This window comes from Carcharodon carcharias, chromosome 21 (assembly GCF_017639515.1).
Source record: "Carcharodon carcharias isolate sCarCar2 chromosome 21, sCarCar2.pri, whole genome shotgun sequence".
Taxonomy (NCBI): Eukaryota; Metazoa; Chordata; class Chondrichthyes; order Lamniformes; family Lamnidae; genus Carcharodon; species Carcharodon carcharias.
Window position 1 is genome coordinate 51,801,731 of NC_054487.1, and position 24,200 is coordinate 51,825,930.

Genomic DNA, 24,200 nt, shown 5'->3' on the forward strand with positions numbered 1-24,200 from the left:
CAGGCCCATTGCAAAGGCCATTCTAGTAGCTTCGCCCTCCTGAACACATGGGGGAGCATAGGGAAATGAAAGATTTTGGATGCACTGAGATTGACAGCGCTTTGGTTAAGTGTAGTGCAGGTCTTAGGGGAGGTGGTGGCATAGTGGTCTTGTTGCTGGACCAATATCCAGAGACCCAGGGTAATGTACTGGGGAATCTCACTACGGCAGATGGTGAAGTTTGAATTCAATAAAAAATCTGGATTGAAACCATTTCGATTATCATAAAAACCCATCTGGCTCACTAATGCCCTAATGCTCCTTAGATAACACCTTCCAACCCATGACCATTACCATTTGGATGGACACCATGTGTTTCCCTCCAAGCTACACGCCATCCTGGCTTGGAAATATACTGCTGTTCCTTCACTGTCGCTGGGTCAAAATCCTCCCTACCTAACAGCAGTGTGTGTCCCTACACCATATGGACTGTAGCTGTTCAAGAAGGCAGCTAAACATCACCTTCTCAAGAGCAATTAGGAATGGGCAATAATTGCTGGCCTAGCCAGCGACGCCCATGTCCCATGAATGAATAATAAAAAATTTGAAGCATGGCTGTGAAGAAAATCACTATTGTATTCCAGAAATCTCAGTTACACTATCAGGTGGTTTTTGGGCTGTGCTGAGCCTAGTCATTTAAATTAGTATTTAAATGCAGGTGACTTGTGTGATCTGGTGATCAGGTGATCTGTCCATGAATAGCAGAAGCTTTAGGTAGTGAACATCTTGGAAGTGGTACAAATGATTGTGAAATTTGAGGAGCTATGCTCACCCTTGCTGCTCTTGTTAGGCAATTGAACCCAGGACTGGAGATGATGCTACTGGCACCTCTCTCCAGGCTTGCTGGATATTCATCTTGGATTGTACCTGTGGGCAGTAAGGAAACGGTAGCACCCTCCTTGCCCTGACTCAATCTAACAGGACCTCCAGGGAAGCACCCAGAAAGAAAAAGGAGAAAGATTTTCATATATACAGCAACTTCCACAGCTTCAGTACATCCCAAAGTACTTTACAGCCAATGAAGTACTTTTGAAGTGCCAATGAAGTACTTTTGAAGTGTAGTCACCATTGCTACACTGCAAAAAGGCTCCCAGGAGCTATGAGACTAATTCGCCTAATTGATCCTTCTTGGAGCAATACAACAAACAAGTCAGGCAGTAGGGAATCCAATCTCTCTATAAATAAGTGCCAGGGGACTCATCAGAAATCGCACCACAGGGTAGGTTGTCCATTTCCCAAAATAGAGTGGATAGTTCATAAATTATATTAAAATTGAGCATGGGAGTTAAAATCCCCTAGGTTTCAAAATGGTGACTTCGAGGATTGGGAGGGGGGGGGGGGGGTGGAAATGGGTTGCTGCTCACTCTATCTCCCGGTCCATTTCCTGTTCAGAGTTAAAATCGGGGTTGAAGTGTGTGAGGAACAAACAAGGAGAGATACAATAAGAGTGGACAAATGAAAATTTTCATCGAGAGATACAGTTCATAATTTTTAAACCATTTCGTCCATGAGTATTGCCACAGGAAATCAAACAGTCTTTAAAATATTTTGATGCTTTTCTACTATATGATACATCAGTACAACAACACATCCATATTGTAGAGCTTTAAGGAAACAACACCAAGTGATTTAATTGTCAGATCAATTCTTCACCTTATACTATCTGCATATTCTTTTGCCCATTTATGCCTCTCCAGTCCACTGATGTTCCTTTGTATTTTCAAAGGTTAAGGAATTTATAGATCACTCCGAGTTCCGAAGAAGAGTCATACCCGACTTGAAAGGTTAACTCTGTTTCTATAGCCACAGATGGTGCTGGACCTCCTTGAGATTTTGCAGTACTTCCTGTTTTTATTACAGATCACTCCAACCATTTACACATTCTGCGTGATTGTCATATCTGTTAACTGTCTTCCTCTTCCTCTCTTTTTCTTCGCATTTTTTCTAACTTTACAAAGCTGCTGGGTGAAATTTTCCACTCAGGAGACTAATTGCAGTGGCAGGCGGGATAAACGTCATTTTTCCTGCTGATCTGTGGGGTGCGATATCACACCCAATCTTATTCTTGGAAGATCATTAATTATGCATCTGCGAGCAACTCCCTGAATTACATGGCAGGGTGGGCACTGATTCATCTGCCCTGCCATCAGCTGATGGGGTCGAAGGTTCTGGCGCCATATTTAAACACCAGTCAAACACACACATTCACTCTCTGCAGCCCAGCTGTGTTCACCATCAACCTGAGAGGGCCCCAAGTTTTAGCCACAACTCCCTGGATGCTTTAGTAGGAGCTGACCGCTAACACCAGGATGTCCTCTCCTGAGGGATAGCTCCAGGGGGTCCACCAACCTCACCTTACCAGCCTGGGAGGCGGTCACAAAGGAGGTCTGTGCCATGCCCTGCAGTTAGAGGGGAATGAATGATCTCATCCGCACTGCCAGGTTAAGTCAACGTTCAGAGCACTCCAAACTCATACTCTCATAATGGCATCATGCACTCAAAGGGATCTCACACAATATTAGCAGGGCAGATATCAGCATTGAATGTCTTATGGACACACTTAACATCACCAGCATCTCATCTATCATGTTGAATAAACAGCATTTTCAGCCCTTACTAGGAGAGCTCAGCACACACATCAGGCATGCATGCTATCCAACCTCTGCTCCAACACTTCTCATCACGTTCCATTCATTTGTTGTCATGCAGGCTAAGTTTACCCACAACAAGAGGAAGAGATCCCAGACGGGAGGAGGGATGTTCGACGTACTGGCGCTCACTGCCTTTGAAGAGGATGTCGCCAAGTTGGCAGGGAAAGACAGGGATCACTCCTGTGGCAATGGCGAGATTGGCCCCTCCCAGCAAGACAGTACAGATGAGCCTCCATTAGTTGATCAGATCCCGACAATCACAGTGAGTGACATGCATGCTGTATTCAGCCTGCTTATGAATTAAATTTATTTTCTCTCTATCTACAGAACTGACTCAATTTCTGCATGCCTACTTCATCTTGCGACATCAACACCACCTGAAAAGCAAATCTTACAATACCGATTTCCAGTCACTTGAACACAAATGCCTACGTGAAAGAATTCCTTATTGGACTCTGACTTGGGGACTCTGGAATTCACATGAACCAATATTCAGTCTTTTTTTGTGGTCCTTGTACTATAAACTTCCTTTTTTCTATCCCTCCCTTTACTGTGTAAATGCGGAGTGGGACATTGCTAACACCCCTTTTCACAATCTCTCCTCCATCCCCACCCCCTTTCCGATCCCCCCACTTTTTTCCTAATAATTTATATAGCTTTTTCTTTTCCCACCTACTTCCATTATTTTTAAATGTATTTCCATCCATTGTTTTTTCTCTACCTTTTAGCCTATTTCGATCCCTTCCCTTCACCCCATCCTACCCCCAATAGGGCTATCTGTACCTTGCTTGTCCTGCTTTCTACCCTTAATTAGCACATTCCTTAGATAATATCACCATCTTCAACACCTCTTTGTCCTTTTGTCTGTGACATCTTTTGGCTATTTCCACCTATCACTGGCCCTCTATCCAGCTCTATCCACGCCCCCCACCCCGCACCCCCCCAACCCCACCCCTCGCCCCCCAACTTAGACCAGCTTATATTTCACCTCTTTTCTATTTTTACTTAGTTCTGTTGAAGAGTCATACGGGCTCGAAACGTTAACTGTGTTCCTCTCCGCAGATGCTGCCAGACCTGCTGAGTTTTTCCAGGTATTTTTATTTTTATTTTGGATTTCCAGCATCCACAGTCTTTTGCTTTTACCCCTTTTCACAGGTTTTGAACGTGTACAATAAACTAACCTTTTGAGTTAATCCTAACTCGAGTTTGCTGTGGGTTACTAGTAAATTTGGATCACAGAAAAACTAGGGGGTTGGAAAATACGCTCTCGCTTATTCTTACAAAATAATACTAATTCAAAACATCTATTAATGGACAGGTGGTAAGAAGAAAATCAGTGCTGTTTGAATTACTGACCCCCTGCTTTCCGCAACAATTGTCCTATGAGAAAAGATTAAGTAGACTGGGACTTTACTCTCTGGAGTTTAGAAGAATGAGAGGTGATCTCATTCAGATATACAAAATCCTTATAGGGCTTGACAGGATGGATGAAGAAAGGATGTTTCCCCTGGCTCAGGGGTTTAGAACTAGGGGACACAGTCTCAGAATAAGGGGCAGGACATTTAGGACTCGAATGAGGAGGAATTTCTTCACTCAGAGGGTGATGAATCTGGAATTGTCTGCCCCAGAGGTCTGTGGAGGCTCAGTTGTTGAGTATGTTCAAGCTGAGATCGATAGGTTTCTACATATTAAAAAGATCAAGGGATACAGGGTGTTGAAGTAAAAGATCAGCCATGACCTCCATTAAATGGTGGAGTGGGCTCGAAGAGCTGAATGGCCTATTCCTGCTCCTATTTCTTATGTTCTTAAGGCACCAGCAGGCCCAGGCAGACCACCAGAGTTACCGTAAGCCCAGCCCCAGGCCACCTCAGAGGAGGATGCTGAGGATGCATCTGATGAAGACCCACCACTGTGTTCACCTGCACCCTCCAGCAACCCAGAGACAACACCCTGGTGGGTCATAGATCTAGATTAGGCTCAGGGTCACATTCTAGAAAACACCTCAACACATGTCTCCACAGCAGTCGGAGGCAGTGATAGCCCAGGTCTCTGGCACTCGGAAGACTGCTGGAGAACAGGCACCTGCTGAGTCCGAGTCAGATGATAAGCCTCTGGAAACAGCCATACCGCACATGCTGGAGATGCGACAACAGGCGGGGAACATCAGGCAGATGGACAGAAGCTGTCAAAAGACTACAGCAAAGGATGAGGCAGTTGACCTGTCTGATGTTGTGGGTGCTGACATGCGAATGCCACAAGGTCTCCAAGGGAAGGATGGCGGCCGCCTTGGAGACCTTGGTCCAACAGGTTCTGCCAGATTTGCGCTTGGACCTACACTCCATCACTCTAGCCATCAATGGCTAGGGACAGGGAGACAGGGCAACTCGACCTCACTCCAGGTACCCCTTCTTTACAAGGAGTCAGCCAGTGGCCCTCGGCTACCCAAAGGGAGGAAGACCACCGGCTGGACATCCTGGGGCCATCCACCTAGATGACTCCGAGAGAATGCAGCTACTCCCAATCCTCTCTGCTTGTGACCCCATCACTTCCAACCCTACAGGCCGAGGAGGGTACACTTGCCTCACAGCAGGAGACCCAAAGCAGGCCAGGGTCTGTCAGGCCTCAGGCCTCCAGAGGACACCCACCAAGGTCATCACAGACAACAGGGCATCACAGTCAGCAGGCTGCTTCTGCCTCTGCTGCGGATGTCAGGGATGCACCTAGACACAGTGGTAGGGTTAGAATAAGTAAGAAATACTGAGATCACTGTGGGGACACGTGTGTTCTCTTACTGTATATATAATGCACCTGTGTAAATACATTTCCTGTTAATGACAATGGTGTCATGATTTGAATGCATCGTTCATATACGCATCTATGTTCCCTCTTATCGTGAGAGTGACCTTAGCTCCCACTGAATGATTGCCTCCCTTTGTGGGCCTCAGATTCAAGTGATGTTTAGCAGACTCATATTAGTTACTCGCCCCTTGAGTAATGTACGGGAGCCATGTCATGCTCTTTCCCAAATGCGTCTGCAACTTGATTTTGGAACCTTTAGGCCTTACAGCACACCATGGAGTTAGGTATGCTCATGTGTCTTGGAGGGTTATAAGTTATGTTGTTTAATAAAAATGGAGTTGTCTTCACAGTTTTTGCAAAAGAACAGGACCTGCAGCCAATGTGGTTTCCACAAGTATATGTGCAACTCTCTGGCTGCATAAGGTGTCTCATTCAGGTGGCCACAACTGCATCATGTGCAGTTGATGCAGTGTTTGCAATGGTATGGTGCCTTTCTCTTCCCAAAGTGGCTATATAGTGACTCTTCTGATAAAGAGTCAGTTGGACTCGAAACGTTAACTGTATTCCTCTCCACAGATGCTGTCAGACCTGCTGAGTTTTTCCAGGTATTTTTGATTTTGTATTGGATTTCCAGCATCCGCAGTTTTTTGCTTTTATCTTGGCTATATACAGCTTTGGCTGCTGACCTTTACAGAGATGAGGGCCTCATGATCCTTGAGGGCTGCAGGTTAAAGACCAATTGCTGACCCTGCTTGTGATGTCACTGCTTGTAAAGACCTTTCTAATCACTAGCATGGCACTAAGGGACAGGAAAAATAAGCTTGGGTACCCACCCTTGCCTGGACCTTACTCCTGCTAGAAACTTGTGGCTATCAGTGTGTCAAGTGCAAATCTTCTGCATCGTGCCGCTGAGGGCATCCTCACTTGGAAGCTGACCATCATCACCTTCTTCAGGATCCTACCCCTCCAGGCCTTCTTCATCCAAGGAGTTCTCAGCCTCTTCCATGTCTCCTTCTGGCAAATGATCTCTCTTTTGAAGCACCATGTCAGAACGCAACAGAGCACAATGATGCGGGACACCCTCTGTGGAGAGTACTGCAGAGCCCCACCTGAATGGTGCAAGCATCAGAAGCCATCCTCAGGATGCCAATGGTTTGCTCAACAATGGATCTTGTAGCACAGTATGCCATGTTGTATCTCTCCTCCGAGGTACTTTGAGGTCATGAGTCATCTCTTCAGCAGGTAACATTTGTCACCCAGCAGCCAACTCTGTAAGCGCTGCAGCATCTCGAATATTTGTGGCACCTGGCAGTGACTCAGGATGCAGGAGTCGTGGGAATTCCCAGGGTACCTGGCACAAATGTGCATGATCTGCTTCTGTTGATCGCAGATCAGCTGAACATTGAGGGAATAGAACCCTTTCCTGTTAATGAAGATCAGAGGCTGCTGCCAGGGAGCTCTTAAGGTGACATGTGTGCAATCGATTGCACCCTACACTCTAGGGAAGCCTGAGATTGCTGCAGATCCCAAAAATCTAGCAGCCTGGCTAGCATCATCCATTGTGAACTTTATATGATGTTGAGCTTTACTGTAGAGAGCATTAAACACCTCCTTTATACATTTAAATGTAGAGGAGTGAGAGATGCTGCATAGGTCCCCTGTAGGTCACTGAAGCAAGCCGCTTGCAAAAGAGTTGAGTGCAGCGGTGACCTTCAGGGGTACTAGCAGAGGATGGTCTCCCAGTAACTGCAGCGTTAGGTCCTCCCACAGAATGTGGCAGATATGACATCCTTGACAATCACCTTTCTTCACCCTCCTTCCAAACCCACAACAACTGCTACCTAGAAGGACAAGGGCAGAAGATAGATGGGAACACCACTACCTGGAGGTTCCCCTCCAAGTCACTCAACATCCTGACTTGGAAATATATCATCATTCCTTCACTGTTGCTGGGTCAAAATCCTGGAACTCCCTTCCTATCAGCACTGTGGGTGTACCTACACCACATGGACTGCAGCGATTCAAGAAGGTAGCTCACAACCACCTTCTCAGGGGCAACTAGGGATGGGCAATAAATGCTGGCCCAGCCAGCAAAGCTCACATCCTGTGAATGAAAGAAAAAAATAATAGGCGTGTGTGGCACTATCTCTCATTCACATCCAAATAGGAGAGGCATCATCAGTAAACCCTTGGTCATGTCAATGGCCTCCATTGGATGGATCTGAATTCCTCTGTCTCTCGATCTTCCTGGGGCTCCCCTGGGCCATGCACATCAGGCTGGGGCTCTTCTCTAAGCTGTGCTAGATAGCACCGGGCCCTTCTTCTCCTCCCCAATCTGAGCCTCCATTATTAAATCCTCCTTCTCCCTGTCGACAGATAGATCCAACAGGTGAATTTCAATTGAGAAACTATGGTATACCTCCCACTCTCAGCCAGAAAGCCACTGTAATGCCCTAGTGCTGAGTCTGCATGAATCGTCTTTCCCTGTTCCAGTCTTGTAGCTCCCTCACAGATTACAGATGTCTAAGAAGGTACCCCAATATCCTGACATCTCAAGTACATGGAGGATGGAAGAGGCTTGAGCACAGTCATGCTATGGTCACTCTCAATGAAGGCATTCATGCGATGCCTGGCCTGGATTAGACGTTAAGCCTGCCTTGCACTTTTTGAGTGACTGAATGCCTTTTAGTCCCTAACCCAAGCTGTGCCTTAACCCCATTGAGAACACAAGTCTTGCCCCTCCCTGGACTGGGACAATGATGTGAGTGCTATGCATAGTGCTGTAGGATGGCTCGTAGAGTCCCAGGACTGCCTTTAATCTCTCACCCTGTTTTGGCCTCAGTCCTGAGACTATGACTGTCTGTCACTAAGCCCTCCTGTTCCTTCAGGACTGACCAGAACAATAATTCCCTCCCCACCTCTATAAATCTCTGTTACCCCTCCCTCTTGTGCAAGCCTTAACTATCCGCTCTCCAAGTCATAAGTGAGCATGCAACCCTTCCATCTTGTGCTACACTAACCAACTGCCCTACTCTAGGATCTGCAAGCACCCCTCCCACTTGTGCCAAACGAAGCCCATCTCCCCCCACCCCGGCCGTGTCTGTGTTCAATGTCGGGCTTCAGCTCTCCCACCCTAATCATCCCTCTGCTTGCCATCTTTCACAGCCTCCCTAACCCACCCCTGTTCCCTTCACCTTCATATCTCTGTCAATACCCTTCACCCACCCCCCTGGTCCCCATTCAGGTTTCTGTTGAAGGAGTGCAGTCCTGCCTGAGACCTGCAGCACCTACTGAATACAGTCTTCACAGAGAAGCATGAGTAGCTCTGCTACACACCAGAGGCACCCGCTATGAGCTGCCCTGCCAGATAACCCCACCAGTCTCGTCTTACACAGCAGCTTTGGCTTCACAGACGACTAGGAGCAGCGGTGTTTCGGGTAGGCTTTGAATGTTGCACTTGCCTCGAAGTCACGAACCAAGTGAAGGTGGACAGCTGGACACCACTTACATCCAGTCGGGATTTGGACCAGTTTAATTTCCCGCTGGCATAGCATGTAATTGGGAGGGAGAACATGATTCTGGCGATGTGTTTTTAATGAGTATTCATGATATTCTAATGCAAACAAATGGGCTTCCCGACATGGATCAGCGGGAAAGTCGATCTTCCATCAGCCTGCCATGAAAGTGCTGAGGGGAAAATTCCGACTTGTTTTTCTGCTGGCTGATTTCAGACTTCACCCTGAATTTTCCACTCCTGCCCACCACAAAACCTGCCTCTGGTGGGACTGGAAAATTCCGCCCACTGTTTATCTTTCACTCTTCAATTCTGATGAAGGGTGGAGAACCTGAAACATCAATAAATTATCTTTTCTCTTTGCAGATGCTGACTGACCTGCTGTTCATTTTCAGCATTTTCTGATTTCATTTTCAAAGCTTGATTCATACATCACTTTTTTCAATTGAACTGGTAACCTAAGCCACTTCTGGAACTGTCTATTACAGGTATGTAGATCATTGCATAATGTCCTGATTATCAGATATGCTACACAACACCACAGAAACAGCTTAAAGATTGTTCATCAAGGTAGCTGTAGAAAAACTGGCACGTCATATTCTTCAAAACTATATTACATGCTTTAGCAATAGAAAACATTGCAAGAAAACTAAGCACAAGACCTGACATTACATCCTAATTACCTACCATCTACCATGTTAAAATAATGCAACTTCATCAGTGAATTTTCTGTACTCCAAGCTAGTGTCAAAATAACAAGCATGAGGAAAAAAGAATAATTAAAAAGTTAGGAGTAATTTTCCGTCCATTTCTCATTTAAATCTCATAACCACCAGGGTGCTCAATTTCAAAACCCTATTAGTTCTGCTTCTGCCAGCCATTTGGATTCTCATTTCAAGATCACCTTGCAATGCAAAACTGCAGAAATGAACCATTTTAATGTAAGATTTATGATAAGTGCCACTATGAGAGCATATTTACCAAGGATGCAAAACCAACTACTAAATGGGCAACATATACATTTTCACTGCCAGAAAGAATTCTTTTAAATATTTAGAATTTTAGTAATAGCTCAGAAATAGATTAGCAACATTGAATTTACTTTGGTCAGAACATGAAAAGGCAGCACTTCTTTTAAAAAGCAACAAAACAATGTGGCCTTTCTAATATGTCACCATGACAATCACAAGAATTTAGAATGGACATTCAGCTGAGATTTTATACCTGATTAACTGTCATATATCACAGAAATCTTAAGAACCAAGTCATTACAGCACAGAATACTTACCTGATGATATCTCCTTCAAGGGCAATCACTCGCTTGATTATTTTCTGTTCTGGGTTTTTGGGTGACCTGAAATAAAAGGACAAGGTTATACAATCTGTAATGTCCTTTAACATTTGATTGGTTTAAGGAAACTCATTGAAATTTCAAAACAGAAATAGAGACCATTAGAGCCATATGGGAACTGCTGTGCTCCTTGACATGGCGTATCAATCACAGTTAAGATCCACTGTGAAGTTATATCTTATCAGAAACCAACTCCATCATCTAAAAGCAATACATGAAAGACTTTGAGTAGCTGTGAGGCTTTTGAAATAACTTCTGAGTATTGTGACAAAGTAAATCAAGAAATCATTTATAGTTATGAGATATGGAAAAATTACTTAAAGCCAAAGTGAACGACATGTCAGTCACAGTATTCCCTCCACACGCAAACATTTTCATATTTCAAAACATTCACAACCTTATGAACCAGGAATTAATACACTCCGAGATATTCAATTAACTGAAGAATATTTGTTCAGTGTAAAATTCAGTAACATTTTTCAAGAATAATGTTTCACGGGAAGAAGAAGAATCTTTCACAGGAAGTGGGTTTTGCTACCAAGTTCAGCATTTGTTGTACATCCTTAACTGCCCTTGAATTAAATGGCTTGCTAAGTCAACCATATTTCTCTGGATCGTGAGTCACAGGTAGACCAGACTGGGTAAGGACAGCAGATTTGTGAATATTAGTGAACAAGATGGGTTTTTACAATGATCAATGATAATTGTCATGGTCACCATCACTCATTACTAACACTAGATTTCAATTCCAGATTTATTAATTGAATTTAAATTCCACCAGCAGCCATGGTGAGATTTGAACCCAATTCCCAAAAACATTTGGCTGGGCACCTGCATAACTAGTATAGTAACATTACCACTATGCCATCATCTCCTCAACAGTCAAGTGTGAAAGTCTGTGCAGCTGAGCATAAAAAACACACAATAGATTGATCATACTCCAACACGATGTGCAAAATCGCAGTAATATTTCTGAGGCATCATTAATGAAAAGCAGATAATAGATTTATAAGAACGCCAAAATAAAATAAAAATAAAATGTTTAATAAAGGCTGTGTAAAAGAATACTCTGTCACTGTAAAATTGTACTCAACTGCAAAGTGTCTGTATCTTCTCTCAGGAACAGCAATCACCTTGGTGCAGTGAAGGTTGAGAGAGGACCTGATAGAGGTTTATAAGATTATGAGGGGCATAGATAGAGTGGATAGGAAGGCACTTTTTCCATTAGTAGGGGGGTCAATAGCCAGGGGGCATAGATTTAAGGTAAGAGGTAAAAGGATAAGAGAGGAGTTCAGGAGAAATCTTTTCACCCAGAGGGCGGTGGGAGTCTGGAACTCACTGCCTGAAATGGTGGTTGAGTCAGAAATTCTCGTAATATTTAAGAAGTATTTAGACATTCACTTGCATTGTCATAGCCTCCAGGGCTATGGACCAAGCGCTGGAAAATGGGATTAGTGTAGTTAGATCTTTGTTGACCAGCATGAACATGATGGGCCGAATGGCCTCCTTCTGTGCTGTAAACATCTATGAGTCACCTTGGATAAGTAAAGCTTCACTGAGATCACAAATAGAATTTAAATGATGTTCATGTATCTTTTTTTATGTGTTCCATACTGCTCTAAGAATGATATAAAACAGCTCTAAGATTCTACAAGAAATGCTAAGAAATGGCTATCGCTTCTCAGAACAGTCATTGTACAACCATGCGAGAAATGGATGTTTTGTTTTTATATTTTTGGGGAATATTGTGTTATTCCGTGAAGAAGGCTGTGTGTGTCTTGTGTGTGTGTGTGGGCAAAGATTAATAGGAGACAGGTTGTCTGGGGGGCTTTAAAACATGAAAAGGATAGGTGTTAGGTTTGAGGTACAAGTGAATAGATTAGATCTAACAATTCCTATTTTAGATAAGTTGAGAGTTTCAATATCAATGGGAAATCAGACGTCATAAGATACATATCTGCATATTACAGGAATTCCATTGGTAAAGAGAACTGGGGATATATTTGATTGACCCAAAAGCAAAGACAAAATAGAGACATGAAAGATTTTATATTTGGAAGGATTTGAGTTTCACAGAGGTGTGAGAAAGATGGAACCTGAGATGAAAGGAGAAAAAGATATTTATGAGTTACTGTGGCTATGAAATATAGTTGTTGAGCTGGAGCTGTGGCTCTGGGCTGGAAGAAGATGCAGGTTTGAATCAGCCATCCAGTCAAGCCAGGAAAGTCTTGGGCTGCAAAAAGCAATGTTATTCTGAAGTTTGGATTTCCACAGAAGAATGGAAGAGGGTTACAGATCATGTGGTATGCCTTTATTAAAGCTACAGCTATTTGCCTTGGGTAATATTATTGGATTTTTATAGTTAAATGTCTATAAGGGAGTGTTGCCTGGATGGTATTTACTTATAGGCCTTATCAAGTAGAGTGTCTTTTTTGGGGAATATTTTGTAAGACTAAGTTTAAATGTGTAACTGTAATCTTGTGTGCTTTAATTTTCTTTTATTCTTGTCAATGAAACGTTTACTTATAATTTTAAAATCCAAAACTGTTACTGCTCTTCTTGCTGCTGAAATCAGTCCATCTCCTTCTCATTTTCAGAATACAAAAAAAAGGGTATGGCCCATAAGCCAAGTTTCTCTCTGCAATTTGGTTTGCACAGCAATTAACATCAGCTGTGGTCATAACAGTAGTTTGTCAGGAAGTTTTAACTGGGCTATAATCTGCTGCATCAGGGCATTTAATGGGGTCTGCCATGAGTTAGACTGGCCTTGAATGTTCAGGTTTTTAAATTTTTTTCTTGCAAAGTTGCTGAAAGTGCAAGCTAATATAACATTGCAGTGAGGGAAACCAAGAACCTGGGGCAAGAGTGAACAGGAGAACCAATTTAACCTGTCAGACTAAAGGATTGTAAAATTAACAGTGCGAGGACAAAGGAGGAACATATGAACATACACATTAGGAGTAGATAACTACAACCTTCTCCATCATTCAATAAGATCATGGCCGATCTGATTTTAACCTCAACTCCACATTCCCACTTACCCCCCCCGGTTAACTTTCATCCCCTTGCTTATCAAGAATCTATCTACCTCTGCCTTAAAAATATTCAACGGCTCTGCTTCCACCATCTTTTGAGGAAGAGAGTTCCAAAGACTCATGACCCTCTGAAAGAAAACATTTCTCCTCATCTCTGTCTTAAATGGGCGCCCTCTTATTTTTAAACAGTGTGCCCTTGTTCTAGATTCTGCCACAAGAGGAAACATCCTTTCCATATCCACCCTGTCAAGAGCCCTCAGGATTTTGTTTCAAACAATTCATTGCTTACATTTCCAAATTCCAGTAATACAAGCCTAGCTTGTCCAACCTTTCCTCATAAGACAACCCTCCCATTTCAGAGATAAAAACAAAAAAACTGCGGATGCTGGAAATCCAAAACAAAACAGAATTACCTGGAAAAACTCAGCAGGTCTGGTAGCATCTGTGGAGAAGAAAAGAGTTGACGTTTCGAGTCCTCATGACCCTTCAACAGAACGAAGTGAATCCAAGGAAGGGGTGAAATATAAGCTGGTTTAAGGTGTGTGGGGAGGGGGGGTGGGTGTGGGTGGGGGGAGAGAAGTGGAGGGGGGGTGGTGTGGTTGTAGGGACAAACAAGCAGTGATAGAAGCAGATCATCAAAAGATGTCACAGACAACAGAACAAAAGAACACATACGTGTTGAAGTTGGTGATATTATCTAAACAAATGTGCTAATTAAGAATGGATGGTAGGGCACTCAAGGTACTCAAGCTATATCTTGAGTGCCCTACCATCCATTCTTAATTAGCACATTCGTTTAGATAATATCACCAACTTCAACACCTATGCGTTCTTTTGTTCTGTTGTCTGTGACATCTTTTGATGATCTGCTTCTATCACTGCTTGTTTGTCCCTACAACCACACCACCCCCCCTCCACTTCTCTCCCCCCACCCAAACCCACCCCCCCTCCCCACACACCTTAAACCAGCTTATATTTCACCCCTTCCTTGGATTCACTTAGTTCTATTGAAGGGTCATGAGGACTCGAAATGTCAACTCTTTTCTTCTCCACCGATGCTGCCAGACCTGCTGAGTTTTTCCTCCCATTTCAGATATTAGTCTAGTAAACCTTCTCCGAACTGCTTCCAATGCGTTTACACCCTTCCTTACTCCAGATGTGATCTCACCAATGCCCTGTATAACTGAAGCATAACCTCCCTACTTTTATATTCAATTCCCCTCGCAATAAACAATAACATTCTATTAGTTTTCCTAATTACTTGCTGTACCTACAAACTAACCTTTTGCAGTTCATGCACCAAGACACCTCTGCATCTCAGAGCTCTGCAAATGCTCAACATTTAGATAATATGCTTCCTTTTTATTCTACCTTCCAAAATGGACGATTTCACTTTTTCCTATATTATACTCCATTTGCCAGATCTTTGTCCACCTATCGTTTTGTAGCCTGCTTACGTCCTCTTCACAACTTACCTTCTTAATATCTTTGTGTCATTTGCAACTTTAGCAACTATACCTACGGCCCCTTCATCCAAGTCATTTATATAAATTGTATAAAGTTGAGGCCCCAGAACTGATCCCTGTGGCATACCACTTGTTAAATCTTGTCAACCAGAAAATGGCCCTCTTATGCCTCCTCTCTGTTTCCTGTTAGCTAGCCAATCGTCTATCCATGCCAATATGTTACCCCCTATACCATGAGCGTTTATTTTCCACAATAACCTTTGATATAGCACCTTAACAAATGCCTTCTGGAAATCTAAGTACAGTATACTCACCAGTTCCCCTTTATCCACAGCACATGTTACTCTTCAAACAACTGCAATAAGTTGGTTAAACATGATTTCTCACTGACAAGACTATGTTGCATCTGCCTGATTACTTTGAATTTTTCTATTTGCCCTGCCATAAAATCTTTAACAATATCTTCTAACATTTTCCCTATGATAGATATTAAGCTCCAGTTTCCTGCTTTGTCTCCCTCCCTTTTTGAATAAAGGAGTTACATTCGTTATTTTCCAATCTAATGGAACCTTCCCCCAAATCTAGGGAATTTTGAAAAAATTCTTAAATATCTATGAAAATTCTTAATTTGTCTTTATATTTCTAGCTAGCTTTCTCTCATACTCTAATTGTTCAGACCTTATCAATCTTTTAGTCATTCTCTGCTGTTTTTTTATATTTTGTCCAATCTTCTGACCTGCTGCCAATCTTTGCACAATTATATGCTTTTTTTGTTACAATCTTTATTTTTTTTAAGTTAAACATGGATGGTGAGCCCCCCCTTGGAATTTTTCTTTCTCATTGTAATGTATGTATTTTGTGTATTCTGAAATATCCCTTAAATGTCTACCACTGCATCTCTATTGACCTATCCCTTAACCTAATTTGCCAGTTCCCTTTAGCTAGCGCTGCTTTTATGCTCTCATAATTGCCCCTACTTAAGTTTAAAGTACTAGTCTTGGTACCACTCTTCTCTCCCTCAAACTGAACGTAAAATTCAATCATGTAATGATTTCTATTACGTGACAGCAGTTTCACTATGAGGTCATTAATTAATCCTATCTCATTGCACAATACCAGGTCTAGTATGGCCTGCTCTCTGGTCAGCTCCAGAACGTGTTGTTCTAAGAAACTATCCCAAAAACATTCCAGGGACTCCCCATCTAGGCTACCTTTGCCCATCTAATTTTTTCAGTCTATATGCAGTTTAAAATCTCCCACAATTATCATCGTACCTTTCTGACATGCTCCCATTATCTCTTCCTTTGCACTCTGTCCTACTGTGTGGTTACTGTTAGCAGGCTTGTACACCACTCCCACAAATGACTTTTTGCCTTCTATCATTTCTCATCGCTATCCCAACTACTTTTACATCCTGGTTTCTTGCGCATACATCATCCCTCTCTAATGTGCTAATACCATACTTAATTAAAAGATCCACCCCTCCACCTTTTCCTAGCTTCCTGTCCTTCTTCAATGTCATGTATATCAATATTCAGGTCCCAATCTATATAATCCTGCAACCAAATCTCTGTAATGGCTATCAGGTCACATTTATTTATTTATTTCTATTTGCGCTATCAGTTTATCTGTTTTGTTTTGAATGCTGCATTCATTCAGATACAGAGCTTTTAGTTTTGCTCTTTTATTATTTTTGTAACATCTAGCCTTTACTGTTGATTTACTCTTAGGTTTGTTTTCTCTATCCCATCCTGTCATGTTCTGTTCATCATTTCCCATACTAATACCTTTCTCTCTTGCCTTGTTTCTACTGTTTGATTGACCACATCTTCCCAAATTTGATCCCTTGACCCCACCCATTTAGTTTTAAACCCGCTCTACTTCCCTAGTTATGCAGCTCGCTAAAACAACAGTCCCAGCAGGGTTCAGGTGAAGACTATCCCAATGGTACAGCCCCCACTTTCCCCAGTAATGGTGCCAGTGCCCTACAAACCAGAACCCACTTCTCCCACACCAGTCTTTGAGCCATGCATTCATTCCTCTGAACTTATTTTCCCTATGCAAATTTGCATGTGGCTCAAAGAAAAACCAGAGATTATTGCCTTTGAGGTTCTGCTTCTTAATTTGGTGCCTAGCTCCTCATACTGACTATGCAGAACCTCCTTCCTTGTCCTGCTTATGTTGTTGCTAGGTACATGGGCCATGATGTACCCCTTCCCACTGTAAGTTCCTCTCCAGCCGAATGGATGTCCCGAACTCTGGCACCAGGCAGGCAACACAGCCGTCTGGGCTCTCGCTCTCAGCTGCAAGGAACTATGTCAATCCCCCTCAATATACTGTCCCCTACTGCTACTATTACATTCCTTTTTGCTCCTCCCACTTGAATGTACCATGGTCCCATAGTCAGTTAGCTCATCCAGCCTGCAGGCCCCACTCTCATCTAAACAAGCTGAAAGAACCTCAAACCTTTTAGATAATTACAGAGGCCGAGGCTCTGCACTCCTGCTCTCTAGGTCCCCTTAACTGCCTCACTCGGAGTCACACCCTCCTGTCCCTGACCACTAACCAAATCACAAGACCCTATCTTAAGGGGTGTGTCCGCCTCCTGGTACAAAGTGTCCAGGTAAATTTCCCTCTCCCTGATGTTAATTAGAGTGAACGATTCAATTTCAAATCAGGTACAGAAAGAGAAATAAATGGAGGGAAAGAAATATTAGATTAAGAGAGAGAAAAGAAAGAAGCAGAAGGGAGAAGTAAAAAAAGGTCTTATCTTTATAAATTCTTCAACAACAATTTAAAACTGAAGAAATGAGACTCCACATTTGTAATAGTTAATTTTCAGCATCAGGGAGGTTGACAGTCAGTAATTAATAATTATCATGTCATTAAAATGATAATTAGACTGAAACAGACAAGGCTTAATTTCTGTGGCAAGTTTGGTTTATAGCTACCAGGTAAGCACAGCAACTTCACATCATTGAATGAATTTCAACGGTTACTCAGACTGCAGGAGGCTATTTTCACAAAGCTAACAGTGGAACAGTAACTCCAGCAGCAACTTTTGCATAATTGAGTTTAAATGTGCATGTGCTCCTTGTCTCAAGTTGTTATGCCATTTACGCATAAATAACATGAACAACATTAGCCTCACTGTTATCTTGACAGCAAATTATGGTCTAAATGGTTCACTGTAGAGTGACCAGCCCTGAGATAGCCCCATTCTGTTATCTGAGCATTGGTACTGTTGGTAGTTACATATGATGAAATATATCTGCAGAGAAACACTATCTTTACAATATTTTGATAGCTTCTGTTATATGAGGCATTATACCTGCAAATACAAGAAGAAACCTGCCATGCAAAGATGAAGTTTTTTTTTGTTGAGAATAGAACATCAAAAAATAATTATTAGTCGCTGTACTACAATGATGAAAAGATTATACAACACAATCTAGTCCCCTGGGATACCATTACCTATAACATGAAAACCATAACTTTTATCGAGGAGCTTAAAGTTCAAATATATATAGTGCATTATGTATGGGCCTTAACAGATTTTGGACAGACTTGGTCTGAGCAGTTGTGAGATACGCAGTTAAAGCTTAATGACATTTAGGCAAGGTGCAGAGAGCTACCAATGTCTGAGACCATATTCCAGCATTTTTGGCACCTAAAGGAGAGATATGAAATATGAAAACCTAAATTAATATTTTGGGGGAGAGGGTTTAATAAAAAGATTTAGAGTAAAAACAAATTGTGTAAAATACACCAAGTTACAAACCCCAGCTTACTTTCTAATTGAATGTCATTCTTGAACTGCTTTTAATATAGACCGATATCACCGGTAGTGGTGTATAAATGCAATGTTTTCAAATCTCACTTGATTTGCAGTTAGGCAGAGGAAATGTGGGTAATTTTCAACTTTGGTGAGGGTGGCAGACTGGTAGCTTCCCCTAATGTGCACAAACAACATTGTGACTGTTGATCAGTGAGCCTCTTAACTAATAAGACATAAATGAGTTCCAACATAATATAAAAACAGAAAATGCTGGAAAAACTCAGCCGGTCTGACAGCATCTGTGGAGAGAGAAACAGAGTCGATGTTTCGAGTCCCTATGACCCTTCTTCAGAGCAGTGAACAATGCACAATGTGTGGATTAATCCAAGTAGAAATAGTGCAAACCAAAGCCAAATGGTATGTCAAAGTGAGCAAGACAGGAGGTCGACCTCTCTGTAAGGAAGTGATGCAATAAAACAGTCTTCCATGCCAGGAAATCGCCAACATCTAGCAAAGATAGTGTATAAATGTTGAAAACAGCAAAGGAACTAGAGGGGAGATGAGAAATGCTTTTCTCTGGTCAAGGGTAGAAAAACTACTTTTAGCACATTCTTTCATTAAAGGCCAGATACAAAAGACATTTGTTTTACACATGAAGGATAGCAAATTTTCTAGAATCCCACATACCTTTAAGCAAACATAGCATGTTTGGAAAAAAAAACAATATGCCATAAGAAGGCAAAAGGGTCAAAATTATTAATTTTCTTGCACAAACTGTAAAAAACTTGCTTCATGTCTGAACATCAGATTGCACAAAAACTAAAGCTAATAAAGTGAATGCTAAAATTATTTATTTGTTGTTTTATTGAGCTCTGTTTTCTACTGGCCTATCATATGTTCATGCCTTGCTCAAGGATACTGAACAAAGGAAAATATAACTAATATTTTCCCCAAATAAACAAATAAGAGCGGAATTTCCCATTCTGTGCGGTGGTGGGCAGGATAAGCGACACATTTCCCACTGGGCAGTGAGGCAGGTTCTCACGGCCCATTGTTCCCTTGGAATGTCATTAATTATGCATTGCTGAGCCGCTCTCTGAATCACATAGCAGGGTGGACATTGATTCGCCACGGCCCTCCCCCTCCCATCCTGCCATCACCTTATAGGGTTGAAGGTCCTGGTGCTATATTTAAACACCACCCAACATTCACTCTCTGTGGCCCAACTGTTCTGCGTGTTCTCAGATGGCCTCTGGGAGAAAGAAGTCATGCGCTCCCAGATTCAGCCATGACTGCCCGGTGGCTCTCCTCAACACTCTCTTCCCGAGAGATGGAACCAGGCAGTCCATCAACATTATCTCGCCAACTTGGGAGGGGGTCGCAGCAGAAGTCTGTGCCATTGGGATCCAAAAAGAAAACACCCTGCAGTGCTGGAAGAGAATGAATGATCTAATCCGCTCCACCAGGGTAAATCATCTTCTGTTCAATCCAAACTCTCAATCTCATAATGGCACTCAAAGAGTTACACTCCTCAGGGATCTCATACTCTATCAGCAGAGGAGACATCAGCTTGAATGTCTCACACACATCTTAACATCATCACCATCTGATTTATCATCCTGCACAAACAGCATCTTTAACCCTTACTAGGGAGGGCTAAGCACATCCAGTCGGCATGCATGCTTCCCAACTTGTCCTCCATCCTTCTAATCACATTCTATATATTTGTCTTAATGCAGGATAAACGCCCACACCAGGAGGGAGAAATCCCAGATGGGGGGAGAGATGGTAAACATCCAGGAACTCACACCCCTCAAGGAGGAAGCAGCCGAGTTGGCAGGGGAGGACAAGGATTGTTTCTGTGATGAAGGCAAAATCGGCCTCCCCCATCAACCCAGCATGGGTCAGCCCTCCATTCGATGATCAGGCCCTGACATTCACAGTGAGTGATACGCAATGTTGCATTCTGCCTGCTCATGTACTAAGTCTATCTTCCCTCTCTTACAGGCACCAGCAGACCCAGACACAGGTCCAGCCAGACCATCAGGCCCAGCCCTCAGACCACCTTAGAGGAGAATCCATTCAATAAAGACCCGTCACAGCATTCACCTGCACTCTTCACCAGTACAGAGACACATGCCTCGGAGGGTGCTAGATCTAGATCAGGCCTGGGGTCACTTTCTGGGGAACACCTCACTGGCACATCTCCACAGCAGTCAGAAACAGTGACAGCCCAGGTCTCTGGCACTCAGAAGACTGCTGGAGAACAAGGCTCTACTGATTCTGAGTGTGACGATGAGCCTCTGGAAATGGCCGTGGCTGACGTGCTGGTGATGCAAAGACAGGCGGCAGAACGTCAGGCAGGGTTGCAAGAGGCAGTCAACAGACTAGAGTGAAGGGTGGAGGAGTCTGCCTGCGTTCTCTCTGAAGTTGTGGCTCCGACATATGAACGCCTCGAGATCACCATGGGAAGGATGACAGCCACGCTGGAGACCTTGGTCCAGTATGTTCTGCCAGATTTGCATTTGGACCTGCACTCCATCGCTCTAGGCATAGGTGGGGTCCATCAGTGGCTCGGTGAGGGGGGGGAGATGAGGCATCTTGACCTTCCTCCAGGTGCCTCATCTCCTCAAGGAGTCAGGCAGAGGCCTTCGGGTACCCAAAGGGAGGGGGGCCATCAGCTGGATACCCCAGAACCATCTCCCAGGAAACTCCAAGAGTGTCCAGCTGCTCCCAATTCCCTCTGCCTATGACCCCACCAGCTCCAGCTCCACAGGCCAAGGAGGGTGTTCCTGTCCCACAGCAGGAGATCCAAAGCAGACCAGGGCCCTCTAGGCCTTAGCCTTCCAGAGGACACCGCCAAGGTCACAGGACGCAAGGCATTACAGTCAGCAGGCCACCTCCACCTCTGCTGCGGATATCAGGGTTGCACTTAGGCGTAGTGGTAGGATGAAAAAGTAAGAAATACTGAGAGCACAATGGTGGCACAGGTGTTTGCTCACTCTATATATCATGCACATTTGTAAATACATTGTGAGTTCATAATAGTCTCATCATGTGAATGCTTCTTGAATATGAATCTCTATGTGCCATCTTATTGAGAGGGTGAACCAAGCTCCCAATCTATGATTGCCTCCCTTTCTGTGCCTCAGATTCATGTGATGTTTAGCGGACTCACGTTATTCCTTGTCCCTTGTGTCATGCAAGGGAGATGTTTCAAGCTGTATTCTGTAAGTGACTGCACAATGAGATTTAATCCTGCCCTTGCAACACATTGCAGAATTGTGTGCGTTCATATGTTCAGGTGGCAATGACTGCACAACGTGCAGTTGATACAGGGTGTGTGCTGGTGTGCTGCCTTTCACCTCACACACCGGCTCTATGCAGTTTTGGATGCTGGCCTCTCCAAGAATGAGGGCTTTGTGATCCTTGAGGATTACAGGTCCTTGGCCGAATGCTGACCTTGCTTGCGATGTCACTGCTTGTAAAGATCTTTCCGATTACTGGCATGGCACTAAAGGACAGGAGAAATGTGCTCAGGTACCCTTGCTTGGATCTTACTCCTGCTGAAACCTTGTGGCTATTAGTGTGTCGCGGGTACGTCTTCCGCATCATGTCTCTGCGATAGCATCCTCATATGGAAGCTGATCATCATCGCCCTCCTCAGGTTCACGACCATCCAGGTCTGCCTTATCTGAGGAAATCTCAGCCTCCTCTATGTCTCCCTGTGGCAAGTGATCTCCTCTTTGAGGCGCCAGGTTGGGCAGAGCGCAACAGACCATGATGATGCGAGACATCCTCTCTGGAGAGTACTGCAGAGCCCCACCAGAATGCTCCAAACAATAGAAGTGCACCTTCAGGATGCCAATAGTTTGCTCAATGATGGACCATGTCACACAGTGTGCCGTGTTTTATCTCTCCTCTGAGGCACTTTGAGAATGACGCACATGTGTCATGAGCCATCTCTTCAGCAGGTACCCCTTGTCACGCAGCGGCCAACCCTGTAAGCGCCACAGCCCTTCAGGTATCTGTGGTACCTGGGAGTGACTCAGGATGTAGAAGTTGTGAGAACTCCCAAGGTACCTGGCAAGAACGTGTATGATGTGGTTCTGATGATCACAGATCAGCTGAACGTTGCTGGAGTGGAACCCTTTCCTGTTAATGAAGATCAGAGGATGCTGACAGGGAGCACTTAAAGTGACATGTATGTAATTGGTCACCCCCTGCACCCTTGGGAAGCTGGAGATCATCACAAACCCAGAAATCCAGCAGCTTGGCTAGCTTCATCCATTGTGAAATTTATAGAATGATAAGCCTTACTGTAGAGGACATCCATCAGCTCCTTTATACATTTATGTACTGAGACCTGAAAGATGCCACATAGGTCCCCTGTGGATTCCTGGAACAAGCTGCTTGCAAAACAATTGGGTGTGGCAGTAACTTTCAGGGACACTAGCAGAAGATCGCCTCCCAATCCATGTGGCATCAGATCTTCCTGCAGAATGTGGCAGATATGAGCCAACACATCTCTTGACAAGCATAGACGTGCATGGAACTCTCTCTCACTCATTTCCAAATAGCAGAAGCGTTTCGGTGTACCCTTGGTTGCGCCAGTCACCTCCATGGGGAGGATCGAACCTCCTCAACCTCTGGGTCTTCCTGGGGCACCCCTGGACCACGGAACTCAAGCCAGGGCTCTTCTCTAAGCTGTGCTAGATGGCATCTGGCCCTTCTTCTCCTCCTCAATCTGAGCACCGCCATCTAGAAAGCAGCATTGACCGCAGCCTCCATGCTACAATCCTCCTTCTTCTTGTGGACAGAAGGATCTAAGAGATGAAAGTATCTCACTCAACAATTACAGACCTCCCACCCCAAGCCAGAAAGGCACTGTCAAGCCCTTGGGCTGTGCTTGCACTACCTCCTTTTCCCTGTTCCACCCTTGTAGCTGAGGCACTCCCTCACAGGTAATAGGTGCCTAAGAAGCCACCCCAGCAACTTGACATCTCAATTCCATATTGGATATAAGAGGGTAGGGAACTACATGTAATTTTGAGGCTCACTAAAGGCATTCATACGCTGCTTAATTTGGATTTGAGATTACCCCAGCCTTGCATTTTTGGAAAGATTGGGAGCCTCGTGTCATTTAACCTATGTCAAATGGGCAAGGTAGTTTGCAGGGTTTGATAGAACTTCTTGCATTTATCCAGCAGCTGGGTTCCCTTAATGGCTGGCTGTGTCTTTCCTTCTCAAATTGCTCTGACAGTTAAATGCTTAATGAGACTACCTGTAATGTGACCCCAATGCCTAGTGTAGCCTCATGCAAAAGTGCTTCATGAGTTACTGGTTCCAATTTTTCAATGAAGTCTTCATGAGTTCTCTCAGCTCAGCCTTCATCTCCATGTTGAAATTCTAATAAGTTTGAGGTTCCCCCCTGAAAGAGCCCTGCAGTCTAGCCGTGGACTCTTCCACACTGCCTCAGGCCTTTCCCTTGGCAATTTGTTCCTAATTTCATTGTTTAAACTGCGTCATTGATTCGAGGTCTCAAAATGGTGGTGCTGCACTTTTCT

General features: G+C 43.8%; 1 protein-coding gene across 6 annotated transcripts in view; it reads right to left on the reverse strand.

Annotated features, from left to right (window-relative positions):
• immp2l (inner mitochondrial membrane peptidase subunit 2) overlaps positions 1 to 24,200 on the reverse strand; it is a 660,141-nt gene that overhangs the window by 211,356 nt on the left and 424,585 nt on the right. For all 6 annotated transcript variants that reach the window (XM_041215711.1, XM_041215706.1, XM_041215708.1 and 3 more), the window contains one exon: positions 10,292 to 10,357. In XM_041215711.1, coding sequence (XP_041071645.1) covers positions 10,292 to 10,357 — 66 coding nt within the window. The remainder of the gene's footprint in view (positions 1 to 10,291; positions 10,358 to 24,200) is intronic.